Genomic DNA, 19,281 nt, shown 5'->3' with positions numbered 1-19,281 from the left:
CATCAATATTATTCTTTATTCTTGGATAGCAGCAGTTTCCACCTTTCAACTCTCCCATTAACCCATTAGTGCCCTATGTTCCCATAATAAGCCATACGGGAACAAATTTTTGCCCAGTCTCTTTCTGATTCCCAGAGGAGCTGCTGCTGTGCCCTTAGAGTGAATTTGACAAGCCGGCCACACCTGGGAAAATTCACCACTGTTGCAAGTCTTCTCCATTTAGAGATGATGGCTCTTGCTATGGTTCAGAGTTCCAGAGTTTTAGAAATAGCCTTGTAACCCTTTCCAGACTGATAAATTTCAACAATTCCTTTGATTGTGGTATAGTGTTCTTGTAGAAACATTATGGTACCTTCTTCACTCTCATGTTAAGGTTCAATATACAGTGGGGTTCAGATTCAACAGGGCAGGCTGCAATCAAGCCTGGCTGTATTCAATCAGCTGAATCAAATCATCAATTAAATTTGGTCAATTGGTTGACTTGAGTAATTAAGGGGCAGTTACTTTTTCACATGGGTTATATTATGTTGGATAACTGTTCCTTAAATAATTTAAAACTTATGTTTTTACTCAGGTCCCCCAGTCCCCCATCTCTACTATAATAAAAGGCACCTTCAACGTTCTGAAGCTGACTCCGTGGCTTCACTGGTGAAGGATTCGTAAGGATCGTAAGGTTTGTCGCTCTGTCACCATCTCTCTCTGTCCCACCCTCGCGTCAAAACGTGATGACGTCGAGGGCGGAACAGTGAGAGGCAAGGCAACCAACCGAGGTAGTTGTAAGCGCACCTGCGCATCGCCTACCCTCTCTGTGTCAAGCATTGCGGCGGTAGACACTCGTTTGTTTTTGGCGGCCGAGAGAGGAGGCACAGAGCGAACAAATAGGCAAACAAGAAAGGCGGTGTGTCGGCACGGAAATAACAAACACCTGCATACGCGGACAGAAGACCAGAAGGAGAAATTTATCCTGCTGAGTGACCGTGGCTGCGTCAGCACCGCTATTGCCTCTCAATGTGTGTGAGTTACACAGTTTGAGGGAGCTCCTGCTGGCTGTGGGTCAGGCCAGGACTTTGCTGGTGGACGGGATAAGCACTGTGGTAGGGAGGGTAGATGGGAGGGAGGGTGGGGACCCTGGAACTGCGTGGGTTGGTGGATGGACACAAACTCGGAGGAAGGGAGGGACCCTGAAAATCAGAGGGAGGGAGGGGTGGACCCTGAAACTCTGAGGGAGGGAGGAAGGGGTGGACCCTGAAACTTGGAGGGAGGGGACCCAGAAACTCTGAGGGAGGGGGTGAGGGGACCCTGAAACTCTGGGGGTGGGGGCCCCTGGCACACACTTTCATTCTCTCATACACACACTCTCTCAAACATACACACTCTGAGGAAAACCTTGCTAGCGCCCGTTTCATTTGAGTCAGAAACGGGCATTTTTAACTAGTGTCTAATATTAAATTTGTTTAAAGATCAGAAACCAATCAATCAGTGTAACATATACAGTGAAAAGGGAAATAAGGAAAGGGGGGGGGGGGGACACTTTCACATCATAAGTAAATAAAGAAGAAATGAGACTTCCCCAGAGAGGGCTAGCTGGTTTTCCATTGTGGCATCTCCTTAAATCTTCAGCTAGTCCTCCGTTTTCACTGCTGTACCCATGTTTCGGTGTCAGTGGAAGCAAGGTATTAATTCAGGGCTTAAAATGGTACTGGATTTACTGACGGGCTCTTTTTTGAACTGCAGTGGCAAAGTCTCCAAGATTTCAAAACAAAAATTCATACAGACACTCCCCCTGCAGGAGTGCCCAGTCTCTTTGAAGTAGCAACAGGCTGGAGTCTAGCATACTTGTTCTTACATGACCCTTTAAGGCTTTAAAGGGATGGCCTTTATATACTCATAGCACTCCATCTCTGCATAGTCTTTTGAAGCAAGCAGTGGGGAAAAAAAACTGCACCCCTCTTTTTAAATGTATTTATTTAGTAAGCAGGAGGATGATCTGTTCTAGTGTAATGGTGTTCCCTTCCAGATTACTAACTCCAGGCTTAAAGGAAGTAGAAGCTGCTAACATCCAAGCATTTTGCCACTTGAAACATTCTGTTTCCCTGTGACACCCCCCCCCCCTCACCAAAACAGTGAACTGGTTGGCACTGTCACTTGTAAACTGTAACAACAAACAGAACCTCATGAAAATACATGCTACTACTACTTAGCATTTCTATAGCGCTACAAGGGTTACGCAGCGCTGTACAAGTTAAAACATGGGGAAGGACAGTCCCTGCTCAAGAGAGCTTACATGCACAGGATACACGTCTATAGTAGTATAGGAGCCTTTAAAAGGAGGCCAATGCCAAGTGGTATGATTTTACATAATGCTATGCAGGACTTTGGGCTGGTGCTGTAAAGCAATAAGAAATCAAATCCCTAATACTTTCTCATTTGATCCCTCAGTGCTTATTCTCATAAGTGCTGTCCTTACATACCAATGTCAGGTCTGTTCCTGACCCTTTCCCAGTCAACTCCAACCCACTGTCAACTTGCAGGAAGAACTATGTTGCTGTTATCCACTCTTCCCTCAGTACTAAGGTCTCCCTGAAAGCTGAGGATGCTAGCCCTGGGAAGTTACTCACCTGAAGCAGTGGAACGTAATCTTGGTGAAGCTGCTACAGAAGCCAAAAGGCCATCACAGGCTGGCTGTGGAGGTGTAAGTGCCCTTGTGCCTGTTAACGGAGACCCAATGGGCCGTGAATCTATCACTGGCAGGGGTGGACCAAGATGTGTCTGTACACCAATGCCTTTTCGCTGCAAAGTGCTGGTGGTCTGTAGGCTAGTACCAGAACTTGGGGAAGGAGCTGGTAGACCAGGGCCTGGCAGAGAGTTTCTTTGTGCACATGATGCAGCTCCCTTCATATTCTCAGTCTTCACAAAGGGTCCTGCTGTGTGATTGGGGAGCACAATTGCTGCTGGTGGTGTGGTAGGCTGAGGCCATGAAGGCTGCTGGGACAGAACGGAGAGTGTTGTACTTGGTCCCATTAGCCTCTGGGTTTCAGTCAGAGTGGAAGTTTCTGGGGAAATGTTGTACAAATGGGGTCCGTTCACTTTCATTTCGGCAGCCATAGGACCATTTAAGGTCCCAGAAGGTGCTATCTTCTTGAAGTTTTCCAAAAAGGGGCCTTCTTCCTGCAGTACAGACTGAGGGGATGAAGGGGAACTTGGGAAATTCTGGGATGATGTCCCTGAGGAACAGATAGTGGGAAATGTAGAGGAAGCCAGAGTCTTGTCAATTGCCTGGAGAGAGCTGGGGGTGAAGCCATCTGCTGTGATAACAGGCTTAATATCAGCCTTCTCCGAGTCCCCACATAACGGCATCTGCTTAGCAGATAAATGCTTCAGTATACTGCACTGAAGGGCAACCACGCTGCGAAGCCACTACAAAGAGAAGAGAGTAAATCAGCAGAATACAGATTTAGCAATAGCTTCTCAACCCTACAATGCCTACTGGGGTAATTCCTCCCATTTACTCCAGGAACCTTGGCTCTGTATTGAAAACATCCAACTGTATTACTAAGGGCATGTGGGAACAACACTAAGCATTCCTAAGAAGCGAGGAAGGTTGAGGCTGTGGGAAGAGGGAGATGAGAAGCCAACTGGCAGCATGAGGAAAAGAGCAGGAGGACAATCAGGGGGCAGGAAACAGCAAGCCAGGAGAGGAATGAAGCCAGCGAGAAGGGAGAAGAAGGTGGCAGCACGAACCTCTTGTTGCTCTGATTCAATGGATAAGTGCTCAGCATTTAAAAGGTGCTTCTGCGAGTCATAGGTCCCATTACAGACCAGTTCCCCATCACGGATTCCTGCAGGAGCAAGCAATGGGGGTGGACACTGGTACTGGGCCTTTATGGCATCAGGAACCTGGGGCGGAAGAATAAAAATGATGTGTGAAAACTGCTTACAGAACAAATGCTTGTCATGCAGCTGGTTACAAAGTGCAGCCTTAGAAACTTGGCATCTCTGTATTAGGTTTCAGGTGCTGGCATTGGGTGTGTACTATTACACTTGGGGTTTCAGAGCCATCTGAACAGTATCAGCCTGTTGCCTATACGTTTTTCCTCTGAACATCTTTGCTTATTAATTCCCTCTTTATTTAACTAAGCATTGGTAGCTCATGAGGGAATCTATCCTTGCATGAACTAGGAGGATGGCAAAACTTGTATTAGTTTCCACACCAGCTTCATTTGGTGAGAAGATATTTTGATCATAACTCCTTCCACTCGCTTATCCTTTCTCTGCTTATCACTAGGCTGGACTATTGTAATATCGTATACCTGGGTTACCCTCGATCTCAACTTACGGTCCCTTCAAAATACAGCCATCAGAATTGTCATGCTTGCAAACATGACCATATTTCTCCTTTATTTGTGAAGCACCACTGGCTCCCCGTAGACAAATTATTTTCAAACTCCTAATCATAGCCTTTAAAAGCTCTTAGAATTAGTCTACCCTTTTACCTGTCTTGTCTCACTATCCCTTATGTTCCACTGCGGCTCCTACACACCTTAAATGATAACCGTCTGTCTTCCCAGTCCTCGATACACTCAGCTGGAATCTACTAGGAATTGTGCTTTTTTTCATTGCCATGACTTTTCACTGGAATTCTATGCCCCTTCCTATCTGGGCCAAGCCCTCCTTCAAGAAATTCAAAGTGACTTTAAAGACCTGGCTTTTCCATCAAGCATTTGACTCCACCTAGGTCCCGGTTTTCCACCTATTTATCACCTTGTCCAACGTATTACCCCACCCTTTTCCTCCCAACCTTGACTTTGTCTACTCTATTGCTTGAATGGTTACTTTCCTATCCAGAATTGTAGTTCCTTTCTTTTTTTCTTTACTTAACGTAAATTTATTTTGTTATGTAAACTGCTATGATCTGCAAGTTAGTTAATGACAGTATAGCAAATCTCAATAAATAAATAAATAAAAATATATATACACATATATATACCTTCAAAGCTCTTCTCTTGGCAGGTTGGATGACCCTGCGGTTAGGAGGATGCTTCTTGTGGATTCTGTTCAGGAAGTCCACCTTCACCGTGTGCTGCGATATGGTGTCCTGAAACCGGTCAAATACCTGGCACCTGTTGCTCAGGGTCATGTTCTTCTGGTTAAGCTGTAGGAAGCACAATACAAATAAAGCAGAAGAATAGGCAGGAAAGCGGAATTCTTTACCACAGTATAGAAAGATATTTAAAAAAAACACAAAACCACGAAACGTGCATTGGCACAGAGGAGTGAACCTGAAGATGTAATAGGCCAAATCGACAAGCTAAAGGAACAGCAATCACTTAGACTAGATGGTATACACCCCAGAGTACTAGAAGAACTCAAAAATGAAATTGCAGATCTACTACTAATCATCTTTAACCTATCATTAAAATAGTCTGCAGTACCAAGATCGGAAAGCAGCCAAAACACCAATTTTTAAAAATGGTTCCAATAGTGATCTAGGAAACTACAGAAGCAGGACACACCATCCATGAGACCTCAAGAGAAACACTACATGAGCAGAGGGGGCCAAAATGACTTCCAGCCTGGGAGGAAATATTTAGAAGTTCTTTACTTATGGGTCTTTCTACTGGTGCTTTATAAAGAACGAACTTCCGAATATCTCCTCCCAGGTTGGAAGTCATTTTGTCACCTTCTGCTCCTGTGTTGTTTCCAAGGAAACTACAGACCAGTGAACCCGTCAGTACCAAGCAAAATTGTAGGAACTATCAAACAACAAATTAACTGAACACAAACATGGTGTAATGGGTCAGTCAACATATTTAGGAAAGAGAAAGTCTTATCTTACTAATCTGCTACACTTTTTTTTTTTTTGAAGGTGTGAATAAACATGTGAGCCGGTTGATATAATGTATCTGGATTTTCAGAAAGCTTTTGACAAAGTTTTCATGAGACACACGAGGAAGTTAAAAAGCTATGGAATAGGAGGCAATGTCTTGTTGTGGACTGGGAACAAGTTAAGAGACAGTAAAGAACAGGGTTAGAAGGATAATTTCTTCAACCTAGGAAGGTGAACAGTGGAGTACCACAGGAATCTGTACTGGGATCAGTGCTTTTTAATAATCTGGAAATCAGAAAAATGAGTGATCAAATTTGCAGATGAGAAAGTTCAAATGTTGTTAAAATCGCATGTGGATGTGAAAAATTACAGGACGACAACACGAAACTGGAAGAACTAGGCATTCAAGTGGCTACTGAAATGTTATGTGGACAAGTACAAAGTAATGGAGATGGGAAATAACCCAAATTATAGTTACATGAGGCTAGATTCCACATTAGGAGTCACAATCCATGTCAGACAAATTGAAATCTCCCAACAGTAGCATCTCCCCTTTCATACCAATCTTTTGAATATCTTCTATCAGATCCTTGTCTAACTTCTCCGTTTGAACAGGAGGTCTGTAGATAACTCCCGTGTGGATACAGGTTCCATCTTCTCTTTCCAGGACGATCCATAAAGCTTCTTCTTTTCCCCAGGTTGCCTGCATTTCAGCCGCTCTGATATTCTCTCTCACATACAGAGCCACTCCTCCACCTCTTTGGCCCTCTCTATCCTTCCTAAAAAGATTATAGCCTGGTACGGTCACATCCCATTCATGAGAATCGTTGAACCATGTCTCCATAATAGCAACAATATCCAAGTTTTCTTCAAACATCAGGGCTTGCAAGTCTTGAACCTTTTTACTTAGACTACGAGCATTTGTGCACATGACTTTCCATGTGCTTAGTGAGTTTGGGTGGTTTTTTATATTTACACTAGCCATTAAGCCCGTAAAAACGGGCGAGATTTCCAGCTACCCTCCTCGCCGCCACTCCCTCCCCCCTGCACTGACCTAACAGCGCCTCTCACCTCCGTGTGAAAGCGCTGCAGGCAGCAGCAGATTGCTCTGCTGCTGCCTGCAGCGCTTCTACACGGAGGTGAGAGGCACTATCAGGTTAGTGCAGGGGGCCTGATACGGAGGAGGGCAGGAGCAGCGGCGGGGGTGGGGTGGAGGTTGGTGCGCGCGATCTTCGTTTGCAGGTGGCAGCGCCCGACAGTGACTCCGACTCCGTTTCCCTCTCTGTTCCGCCCTCTGACGTCATCACGTCTTGACGCGAGGGCGGGACAGAGAGGGAAGTCTCTACTGCGCATCTGCAGGTGAGTCGGTCACTTGCCGTTTATATGTTTGATGACCTTTCCATCTGCCATCATGTTTATTCTGGGGGTGACTTTCCGAAATCCCGTTTCCTTTTGTCACTCCCACCCTCTAGTTTAAATGTCTAGAAACATACTGTCTGAATTTCTCCCCAAGGATCCTTTTTCCCATAGCCCATCATTACAGTACAGCCTGTTTTTTCCACATATTACCCCATTCTCCTATGTATCTAAAATCTTCTTTACACCAAGACTCAAGCCACTTATAGAATTCCTCTGGTTTGCGTAGTCTTTCCTCTCCCCTCCCCAACGTTCAGATAGTGATTACCATGTTGCTGCAAGCTTGTAAATGATCTACGACGATCTTTTTGTGAGGAAAGTAAACAAAAACAAGAGAAGCAGGAAGCATATATGGTTCTCCAAACAAGTAGCTGAAAAAATAAGAGCAAAAGAGGCTTTGTTCAAGAAATACAAAAGAACGCAACGAGAGGATCATGGAAAAGATTATTGGATTAAACTGAAAGAAGCGAAGAAGGAAATACGGCTAGCGAAAGCGCGAGCGGAAGAAAAAAATGGCTAAAGATGTAAAGAGAGGTGACAAGACCTTTTTCAGATATATTGGAGAAAGGAGAAGAGATAGGAATGGAATTGCAAGACTGAAAGATAATGAGAATGGCTATGTGGAGAGTGATGAAGATAACGAACGTGCTAAACAATTATTTCTCTTCGGTGTTCACGGAGGAAAATCCTGAAGTGCAGCAGTTGGCTGCTGAGGGAACGTCTAGGAATGGAGTGGATACTGCGCCGTTTACGGAAGAAAGAGTTTATATACAGCTGGAGAATCTGAAGGTGAACAAAGCTATGGGGCTGGATGGGATACATCCCAGGATACTGAAGGAGCTCAGAGTGGTCCTGGCAGGACCTCTTAAAGATTAAATAGATCTTTAGAGACGGTAGAGGTTCCGCGAGATTGGAGAAGAGCGGATGTGGTCCCTCTTCACAAAAGTGGAGACAGGGAAGAAGCGGGAAAATACAGACTGGTAAGTCTCACGTTGGTGGTAGGAAAAATAATGGAGTCGCTGCTGAAAGAAAGGATAGTTAACTTTCTAGAAACCGACGGGTTACAAAACACGAGGCAACATGGCTTTACCAAAGGAAAATCCTGCCAAACGAATCTTGACTATTTTGACTAGGTGACCAAAGAACTGGATGAGGGACATGCGCTAGATATAATCTACTTGGACTTCAGCAAAGCCTTTGATACGGTCCTCCACAGAAGACTCGTGAATAAGCTGAAAGAGTTGAACTTAGCACCGAAAGTGGTGAACTGGATAAGAAACTGGTTGACAGACAGGTGGCAGAGGGTGGTGGTAAATGGAATCCGCTCGGAGGAAAGGAAGGTGAGCAGTGGAGTTCCTCAGGGGTCGGTGCTGGGGCCTATTCTGTTTAATATATTTGTGGGAGATATTGCTGAAGGGTTGGAAGGAAAGGTGTGCCTTTTTGCGGATGACATGAAAATAACAGAGTGGATACCCTGGAGGGAGTAGAAACGATGAGAAGGGATCTCCAAACGTTAGAAGAATGGTCGAGGGTCTGGCAGTTAAAATTTAACGATATATACTACTAGAAAACCGTTTTCTTCTTTTTTCCTTATTTTAAAAATTTTTTAAAAATTAGTACCCTTCTCCACCACCGCCAACTCCAGGCTCCGCTCATTCTGCCTCGCCTCACCCTATGCTTGGAACAACCTTCCTGAACCCTTACGCCAAGCCCCCTCCCTGCCCATCTTCAAGTCTTTGCTTAAAGCCCACCTCTTCAATGCTGCGTTCGGCACCTAACCCTTACCGTTCAGTGAATCCAGACTGCCCCAATTTGACTGCCCCGATCGGACCGACCGTTCACTTGTCTATTAGATTGTAAGCTCTTTGAGCAGGGACTGTCTCTCTTTGTTAAATTGTACAGCGCTGCGTAACCCTAGTAGCGCTCTAGAAATGTTAAGTAGTAGTAGTAGTAGTAGAAACCGTTTTCTTCTTTTTTCCTTATTTTAAAAATTTTTTCTTGACTGCTGTGATTCAAGTGACCCTAAACATGGTCGGCAGTGGGAGAGACTTGCATTCTGCCTTTCAGACTACGATTAGAGGACGGGAGCAAAGCTTCCGTGTTATTAAGCTCTCCTGATGACACAATAAATCGCGAAACACATTTGTGTTGAGAACAAGAAGATTAGAGAAAACGAACAGCTGAACAACAATGGACTATTAAGTCAGTAAGACTTCACTTTCATCACAAACACGTTATTCCACCCACTGAGCTCCGGTGATCTTCTGAGGAAGGATATGTAGTACCCTGAGGACAAGAAGAATCAAGCCCTAAGCTAAGTACTTATTACACAGATTGCCATATGTTTGGTGTATTGATATACAAGACATTCATCATATTAGGAGAGAGGGAGGGCAAAAGTGCTATGATGTCGGGAGTTACATATTGCCTATCAGTTGACCAGCTGTAGCAATATGTGTTTTACTGAGCACTTATTAACACCTATGGGTGTTTAGGGTCACTTGAATCACAGCAGTCAAAAAAAAATTTTTAAAAATAAGGAAAAAAAGAAAACGGTTTCTAGTAGTATATATCATAATATAACACTGAAACCAGGACGTTGTTACCCCAGTATTTGCATAGTTAAAATTTAATGCCAAGAAGTGCAGAATGATGCACTTGGGGTGCAGAAACCCAAAAGAGAGAGATACCGGATAGGAGGGGAGAGATTAGTAAGCTCGACTCAGGAGAGAGACCTTGGGGTATTGCGGAGAATCTGAAGGTGAAAAAACAATGCGACAAGGCGACAGCCGTGGCCAGAAGGATGCTAGGCTGTGTAGAGAGGGGCATAACCAGCAGAAGAAAGGTGTTGATGCCCCTGTAAAAGTCGTTGGTGAGGCCCCACTTTTAGTATTGTGTTCAGTTTTGGAGGCCGTATCTTGCTAAAGATGTAAAAAGCCATTGAGCCACCTCTTGCAGTGTCATTTTGTGGTCTTGTATTAGTTTACTTTGTTACTGACACTGGTTATACTGCACAAATTTTTTTTGAGTGTGACCAGATGTTCCCTGTCGGGCTGCCAAGCCTGCTCTACTATCACTACTAAAGGAAGACTGCTGTCGGAACCAGGAACGCTGGAAGGATGAAGATACCCAACCCAGACGACAGTGGCGACCCTCCCAAAACCGAGGCCTTGAGGAGTTGGTCCAAGCAGTCACCCTGGGCTTATCCTCTGGAAACCGGTGTGATTTGGAATCCCCCAAATCCATATTCTTCTCCAAGTCCTCACTAAACAGAAGTTTGCTGAGAAAAGGCAACTTGGTAAGACGCTGTTTGGATGCCATATATGCAGCCCAGTGCTCAGCCAGAGCAACCTGCACGAAGTCGCCGGAAGGGTGGTCTTCCTGTTGACCGCTCTAACCAGTACATCTACCCTAGATAAGGCAAACTTTTCTGCATGGCTGCCTGCCACCAGGTACAAGCGAGACATGGCTTTGGCTACCTTAAGTCACATCTGGATCAGCCTACTGCGTTATGATGAGCTCCTGGATGGCCTCATGCACAGGAAAATCCCCTGGCCAGCTTCTAGTGCTAGCCATCCTCACATTTACCACCGCAGCAGCCTGAACCTCGGGATCTTCAATATGCAGGACTTCCAAGGTGTTGGAAATAGGGGAGGACAACTCTTCCTTATGAAAAATCTGTACCATGAAATCATCCAGCTCCACTAAAAGGATCTCACCTTCCTCCAAATCCTCCATGCCCGAGGATCTCAATGTGCCCCCCCCCCCCCCCGAACATACTTCCAGTGAAGGGGCGAGAGATAGGGGTCCTACAGACCCTCTTCTCAGACCCAGAGTCCATGCATCTGTGCTTGAGACCAATCCTGTGAGACCAGCATCAAACTTTACCCCAAATCCCCCCTGGGAACTCCCTGGGACCCAAAGCCCTACAGCAGGCTGAGAGGGAGGAAGTGCCCACTTCAATAAGTATGCCTGATGGAGAAGAATGAAATTGTGGGGAAAAAAACCTCTCACCCGACGCAGCTGGGCCTGCCAGGACCACCTGATCCTTCCCAGAAGCAGTGATGGACCCTCCCCATCTTTATTTATTCATAACATTTGTATCCCACATTTTCCCACCTATCTGCAGGCTTAATGTGGCTTACATAATTCCGTAAGTGTGTTTACCAGATCCGGATAGGAGAAATACATAGTTGGGGTAAAGGGGCAGATTAGGTTAGGTTACAAGAGGAAAGTTCGTCTTATGATAAGAGCTAAAGGTAATAGGTTAAATTACAATCATGACAAAAAAGTAAAACTTGAACAATTAGGATCCTTAAACTGGAAATCAAGATAATTAGCAAGACAGTTGAGATATAGAGAATACATGCTGTGTAATTGCGTTATGTTAATTTGAATTTATGATGAGTTATTGTATACTTTCTTAAATAAGTTTTCAATAGTTTACGGAAGGTCACTATGTCGTGTGTTACTTTTATGGATTTTGGTAGTTCATTCCAAATTTGCGTGCATATGTTAATTTATATTTCAGTCCGTTACAGTTTGGGTAGTGGAGGTTCAGGAATGTTCGTGATGAGCTGATAGAATTTCTGGTTGGTAGGTCAATAAGGTCTGACATATATCCTGGAGCCTCACCGTGTATTATCTTATGAACCAGGGTACAAACCTTAAAAGCAATATGTTCTTTTAAAGGGAGCCAGTGTAGTTTTTCTCGTAAGGGACTAGCACTTTCATATTTCATTTTGCCAAATATGAGTCTGGCTGCCGTGTTCTGTGCAGTTTGAAGTTTTTTTTTTTTTTTTTTAATAATTTGTTCTTTGCACCCAGCATAGATGGCATTGCAGTAGTCTAGCTGGCCTAACACCAATGATTGCACCAGTCTGCAGAATGCTTCTCTTGGGAAGAAAGGCTTAATTCTTTTAAGTTTCCACATGGAATGGAACATTTTCTTTGTTGTGATTTTTGCATGGTTCTCTGTGAGGTTGCGATCAATTGTAACTCCTAAAATTTTCAAAGTTTCTGAGACGGGGAGAGTAAAGCTAGGGATGTTTAATTTGGTGGGTTTGTACTTATTGTGCTGTGATGAAAGAATGAGACATTGTGTTTTCTCAGCATTGAGTTTTAATTTAAAAGCATCCGCCCATGTGTTCCTTATATGGAAGCTGTCGTTTATTCCTTTAGTAATTTCTGTTAGGTCATGTTTAAATGGGATATAAATCGTACCAATTATACAGTAATCCGGGCTAAGGCTGAGGTGCAAGCTGCAGCGAGGCCTAATTTGCCAACGCAGGAAAATTCAAAATGGCACCTGTCAGCAATCCCTGTGCGTGAAACCGCCATGCCAGAGAAAGGGGATCCACTGTCCTCCACCAAAACTTCCGAACATCCTGTGTGCAGATTTCCACTGCATTTCTATGCTTTCCACAACGAGAACATCTCTTCACTGTTTCCGCTGCCATAAGCAACACAGGAACACACGCTAGAGGGAAAACCAGGCAAAGAAAGTAAAGAGCACTCACCAGCAGTGCTGCACAGCCATGGAACCTCCCAGCAACAGACCCACCGATCCAGTAAGCTCGCTGATACCGCACTCAGGAAATGGAAACCCCATACTGCATTGGCTAAAAACAGCGCTGTATCGGATGAACTCTGAGACTTTTATTTTGTGAGGAAGATGTCGGAGCAGCCACCAAAGCCTACAAGTACTTGGAGAAGGGGATTTTCTGGGTTGAGGCAGGGACCTGCTAAGCAAGTATGCCCCTAAAGGTGGCTGAGTGACCAAAAATCCCCCAGTCTCAACTGGCTATAAGCCCAGGAGAACCCCAAAGCCCTCCTAACCCAGGAGCTGGTGAAGATCCGTCCATCACCTGATGGAGATATATACTAACTGACATAGGGGCTGACCTTCTGGTATGACTCCATCCCTTCAGTTTAGTTTCTCTATATCCACCTGCTGGTAGAAGGATACAACACACTAGTTTCTGGATTCATCTGCAGTAGGGGCTAAGGAAAATTATGTTCTTATGGGATAAGCATCATAAAATGTATAGAGCATTTCTGGGATCTTGCCAGTTATTTGTGACCTGGATTGGTCACTGTTGGAAACAGGATACTGGGCTTGATGGACCTTTGGTCTGTCCCAGTGTGGCAATACTTATGTATGTGAGGAGGTGAAGGGAAAAGAAAAGGGAGGAGATGGTGTCCATGAATGGATGAGATACCTTGTAAATAGCAGATCTTCACCAGCAGTGAGCAGTGACTGATATATACTGCTCACACTGGCCCCACAGCCTTCCCTCTGATGTATTCCCAGGAAGTTGCATCAGAGGGCCAACATGAGCAGTGTGTATTAGTTGATGCTTGCTGCCGGTGAAAATCTGCTATTTAAAAGGTATGCGGGAGAGGGGGGATGTTTGAGACCATATGGCATGCAGACGAGAGAGGGAGAGACCAAATCACTTGTGGGACAAGGTGGAGATCTTCTGCCCACCCATCTTGGGCCCAGGCCCACCCAAAATTGGGTGTCTGGCTATGCTCCTGGAGTGTGAATGATGGATAATAGGGCAAGAAGTGAAGGAGGAGAAAAAAAAGTAGTGAACAGACAGGAGTCTGTGGAAACAGAGATCAGAGCACAGAACTATGATTCTGCTTCTCTGTGCTCCCAGCAGTGACAGGGAGCAAGATGATCAGAAAAACACAATCACCAGACAAAGATAAATTATTTTTAGTTTAGAAATGTCAGTTTTGAGAATTTATACCAGCTGTCTATAGATTGTAACTGTACAGGAGGAAAAGTGAGGGGGCACTATGCGATTAATCGTGTGATTAAAAATTGTAATCGATGTACAGCTCTACTTTTTATATTAGTTCCCAATTTCTCAGGAAACCCTGATAGACGATTACTCCAAAAATATTCCTAGCGACTGAAATCTTATAGAACTGCTTACCCAAAAACATGGTATCTGATATGTATGGTCTAAGTGTGACTGAATGATCATGTTGCAGATCTACACATTTCTTCAATGGAGCAAGCATAAATAGGCAACTCTAATGACTGTGTTGCAAGCTGCAGCTCTGCTAGGCTCCTGCAATGTGATATGCAGTCTGCTAGCAGTTTGATATGATCTGTATTATTTAAAACAACCTTCTACTGGGATCAAAGGATATAAAGAATTGAAAGGACTGGTGATGCAGCAGTGTTTTCATATAGTAAGCCAGGATTCTCAACAGTCCAGTGTGCACAGGGCCCATTCATCTTTGTGCTTATGATGCCTGGGCAGAATGTGGGAAGAACTATGGATTGATTGATGTAAAAGCTAATACCACCTTTGGTAAAACTTAGGATGAATTTAATAGATTGCCCTACTGTAGAACTGCAGATGAGTGCTTAAAACTTATTTTAACCATCCACGTGCTTGTGTTGGACATATTGGGTTTCGGTGGAAGGGTCCCTCTTTTTTTATTGGAATGCCTTTTGGTAGCCCCTCTCCGACTTTCTCAAGAAAGGAAGCATATTCTAATAGTTTATATGAAGTAATCGGCTATAAATTCATATAACTTCAGATAGAAAGATCTATATGGTGAATTATTTGAAGGCAGTTGGCTCTGTACCTGCATTCTACAGACTCTGCTTCAATATTCCACCTATCATCTGGTCTAGCCCCTGCTCAGAAAAGGTGCATCTCAATGAGGTTACTGTTTTGTTTTTTTTTGTTACATTTGTACCCCGCGCTTTCCCACTCATGGCAGGCTCATTGCGGCTTACAGGGGGCAATGGAGGGTTAAGTGACTTGCCCAGAGTCACAAAGAGCTGCCTGTGCCTGAAGTGGGAATCAAACTCAGTTCCTCAGTTCCCCAGGACCAAAGTCCACCACCCTAACCACTAGGCCACTCCTCCACTGTTACTAAACAAAACATTTTCCAGGTCTGGTATTTCAGTTATATTAATTCTATAGATTCAAACAGGTGTTTTCATGAGCTGGGCAAACTATATTGAGATGCACCTTTTCTGAGAAGGGGCTAGACCAGATGATAGGTGGAATATTGAAGCAGAGTCTGTAGAATGCAGGTACAGAGCCAACTGCCTTCAAATAATTCACCATATAGATCTTTCTTTCTGAAGTTATATGAATTTATAGCCGATTACTTCATATAAACTATTAGAATATGCTTCCTTTCTTGAGAAAGTCGGAGAGGGGCTACCAAAAGGCATTCCAATCAAACAAAAAAGATGGACCCAACCACCGAAACCATCCCTACCCATCTTCAAATCATTGCTCAAAGCCCACCTCCTCAATGTCGCCTTCGGCACCTAATCACTACACCTCTTCTCAGGAAATCTTAACTACCCCAACTTGACATTTCGTCCTTTAGATTGTAAGCTCTTCTGAGCAGGGACTGTCCTTATTTGTTAATTTGTACAGCGCTGCGTAACCCTAGTAGCGCTCTAGAAATGTTAAGTAGTAGTAATAGTAATATGTCCAACACAAACACGTGGATGGTAAACTAAGAAATTTATAAAAGAGCAAAAAATGGAAAAGACCTCAGAAGCCTGTGGTCATGATTCCTTGCTTTGCGATTTTACCACTAGAGACTAATCATTGACCAAAAACCTCCAAAACGTGAAAAAATGCAATGTGCAAACTTTTCATACGATATATCAAACAGTTCTTATTCATTCTTTGCTATTATAGTCAATCGAATTCATGAGAAAGCACTTTTTTCCCCAACTAGGTGTCCCAACAGCATCTATTTCACCCAAGGCTTTGTCAGGGGATTTCAGCGTGCTCAAACATGATCGCTTGCACTCTCAGTGTGCCTGCCTCAATCAGCAAAGCAAAGAACTATCACGACCACAGACATCTGAGGTATTTTCCTCCATTTTTTGAACTTTTACAAATGTATGTTGTACCAAAAGGAATTCAACATCAAGTCTATTAATGTTAGCAACTGGATGCGCAAGTTAATCGTGAATCAAAAGTAAAAGAAATGTTGCTAGATGAATCTGAGGAAACTAGATGTGATGAAGTCAGGACAGACTATGGGGGTTACAAGTGCCTTATTGTCTTTATGCTTTGTAAAGCCCTGCATTTTAGCAGCGTATGTGCAAAGGAACCCTGCCCCACAGTGTAAGATGAAAAGCATCCAACACCAGCCCATACTGGTTAGGTCTTCTGAAGCAAGGTAGAGGAGGTTTCTTGCTGTCTTCTGACAAAGATTTATTGATGGGATTCCTCATTACTGGGAGACAATTATCTCCTGGTTCAAAGACCACTCGTGAGGTTCCAGAACTACCAAATGTCTGCAGTGACATTCTGCACTCTCGGCAAGTATGGTGCTAAAGCTAGTATCCATTAAGAGATTGTCCAAATCCAGATCCTTAGCACCTTCTTGTAGAAGATAAAGATCCAGAGCCTCATTTCTTTCTTTAAAAACATTACCATCTGATTGTCTCTTTAGATTCTCTTTCTGAGAATGTTCAGAGCACTAAAAATTGTTTTTAGCTAAAGAAGATTGAGTAGTACAAAGAGTTCCCATCCTAGATTTGATTCATCCAATTAACATCTTTTGTTGTGAAGGTGGCTGCAATGGAAAACCCTAAATCAACTGATCTCACTGCATACAGAGTTACATCACCTGTGGCTGCCATATGGCTAACACCATGATGAAGGAGAAAACTAAGACCTTATTCTATTGAGGAAGACTCCTGGTGATCTCCTATTGGTCTATATTCTGATCCTGGAAGAAATATTTTCCTGGCAGGGTATCTATTAGGGCTCCAATGTATTGGAGTTGCTGTAGTGGATTCAAGATTTATTTTTGATAATTTATGAAGAATGCCATTGCTGGAGAGTTACTGGGGTTCGTCACTAAATAGGAAAAACAAGTCAAATTTGTTCATGCTATATTGTTGTTTATTACATTACAAACCAATGGATATCCCCAAAGAAACGTACATGCTGGTGACATTTGCAGCAACTAAGATTACTCTAGCCGAAAACTGAAAGCAGGTGACCACGCCACCTCTGGAGACTGGTTTTGAAGAAAGTGGACTATTATTGTTTAATCTCACAAATGGCAACTTGGAAATATAGCAGGATCATATACCATAAGATTTGGCCTGGAGAGACCAACTGTTAGAAGTTAAGACTTCTTAATAACAACTTTAGAGGATCAGTTTGGACTACATAAATCAAGACAAGGGCATACAATTGTTAACCATTATTCCTGTGAAAGGAAGGTTATTTTGCTTGTATATAATGCTGTATATGACAAAGTAAGGAAAAAAAAAAGGAAACTGGGGGAGAGTATGGTAGGGGGTGGAATGAGGCTTTGTATTAAGATCTGGATGTTCAATGACTATCTACATTGGGTTGTTATACTATCGTGGTTGAATGTTCCTGGAGTGTTAGTGATGGAACTGGTTATAGTTGAACGACATATTCCTTTTTGTACTACACTGAACATTCATTAATAAAAGAAGATTTAAAAAACAATTTGTTCATGCTATGACCTCATGCCAAATCCTCCACCTCCTCCCCCAAGGACTAGGTCTAAAATTGCTGCTCCTCTTGTGGTTGTTGAACCAGCAGTTTCATGAAGCATTTATTTCATTTAGAAAACTCTCTCCTTAACATGTCCTGACATTATTTACCCCATTTAATATTGGGGTATCTGAAATAATTTATATTCAACAATCAGTTGTTGTGATGTGGACTTTTTACCCCAGCTATGGCAAACTTTTATATGTCTGATTTTGAAGAAAGATGGAGTTTAGTTTTTTAGTCATGCTCTGATTTTTTTTTATTCAGAGGAGCACTGAACCAAGTCTGTTACAATTTTTAGAATACCTAAATGAAGGTTACCCTACCAAAGGTTTGATAGGCAATATCATGTTCAAACTATTACTTTTCTTGATGTACAACTTTAATTACAACAAGGTTACCTGCTGATGCCAATCTGTTCTAAACTGACAAAAAAAAAATCCATTTTTGCACTTTCACAGCATACATCCCAAGCTTTTAAAAGGCCGTCTTGCCAACAGTTCCTTCATTGTTTAGGATTTACTTATTTATTGGGATTTATTAACCACCTTTATGGATAGATTCACTCAAGGCAGTGTACAGTAGCTACAGTTTAACATCAAACTTGTTGTTGACAGCATAACAATAGTAAAAAAAAATGTGCAAGTATAAACATACAATGGAAGAGGAAAACTTGAAAACAGCAAATTGAAACCTAATAAGACTACCATGAAACAGGATCAAAAATATGCACATTCAACAGCACTGAAATTCAAACAACAGACACATGATGTTAGGCAGGGAGAGTCTGATAGGTACGGACGGAGAGAGGGATCTTGGGGTGATAGTATCTGAGGATTTGAAGGCGACAAAACAATGTGACAAGGCGGTGGCCGTAGCTAGAAGGCTGTTAGGCTGTATAGAGAGAGGTGTGACCAGCAGAAGAAAGGGGGTGTTGATGCCCCTGTATAAGTCGTTGGTGAGGCCCCACCTGGAGTATTGTGTTCAGTTTTGGAGGCCTTATCTTGTTAAGGATGTAAAAAGAATTGAAGCGGTGCAAAGAAAAGCTACGAGAATGGTATGGGATTCGCGTTACAAGACGTATGAGAGACTTGCTGAACTAAACATGTATACTCTGGAGGAAAGGAGAAACAGGGGTGATACGATACAGACGTTCAAATATTTGAAAGGTATTAATCTGCAAACGAACCGTTTCCGGAGATGGGGTGGTAGAACAAGAGGACATGAAATGAGATTGAAGGGGGGCAGACTCAAGAAAAATGTTAGGAAGTATTCTTTCACGGAGAGTAGTGGATGCTTGGAATGCTCTCAAGCGGGAGGTGGTGGAAATGAAAACGGTAACGAAATTCAAACATGCGTGGGATAAGCATAAAGGAATCCTGTGCAGAAGGAATGGATCCTCAGGAGCTTAGTCAAGATCGGGAGGCGGGGCTGGTGGTTGGGAGGCGGGCATAGTGCTGGCAGACTTATACGGTCTGTGCCAGAGCCGGTGGT

At 43.3% G+C, this 19,281-nt stretch overlaps 1 protein-coding gene across 3 annotated transcripts in view; it reads right to left on the bottom strand.

Moving 5' to 3' along the window:
• The window catches only part of PHF12 (PHD finger protein 12), a 149,416-nt gene that overhangs the window by 41,308 nt on the left and 88,827 nt on the right, over positions 1-19,281 (bottom strand). For all 3 annotated transcript variants that reach the window (XM_030222213.1, XM_030222214.1, XM_030222215.1), the window contains 3 exons: positions 4,988-5,152; positions 3,742-3,897; positions 2,619-3,417 (listed from right to left, as the gene is read on the bottom strand). In XM_030222213.1, coding sequence (XP_030078073.1) covers positions 2,619-3,417; positions 3,742-3,897; positions 4,988-5,152 — 1,120 coding nt within the window. The remainder of the gene's footprint in view (positions 1-2,618; positions 3,418-3,741; positions 3,898-4,987; positions 5,153-19,281) is intronic.

Source organism: Microcaecilia unicolor, chromosome 13 (genome assembly GCF_901765095.1).
Source record: "Microcaecilia unicolor chromosome 13, aMicUni1.1, whole genome shotgun sequence".
Lineage (NCBI taxonomy): Eukaryota > Metazoa > Chordata > Amphibia > Gymnophiona > Siphonopidae > Microcaecilia > Microcaecilia unicolor.
The sequence above is the reverse complement of the archived record's forward strand: the minus strand, read 5'-3'. Positions and strand labels throughout refer to the sequence as shown.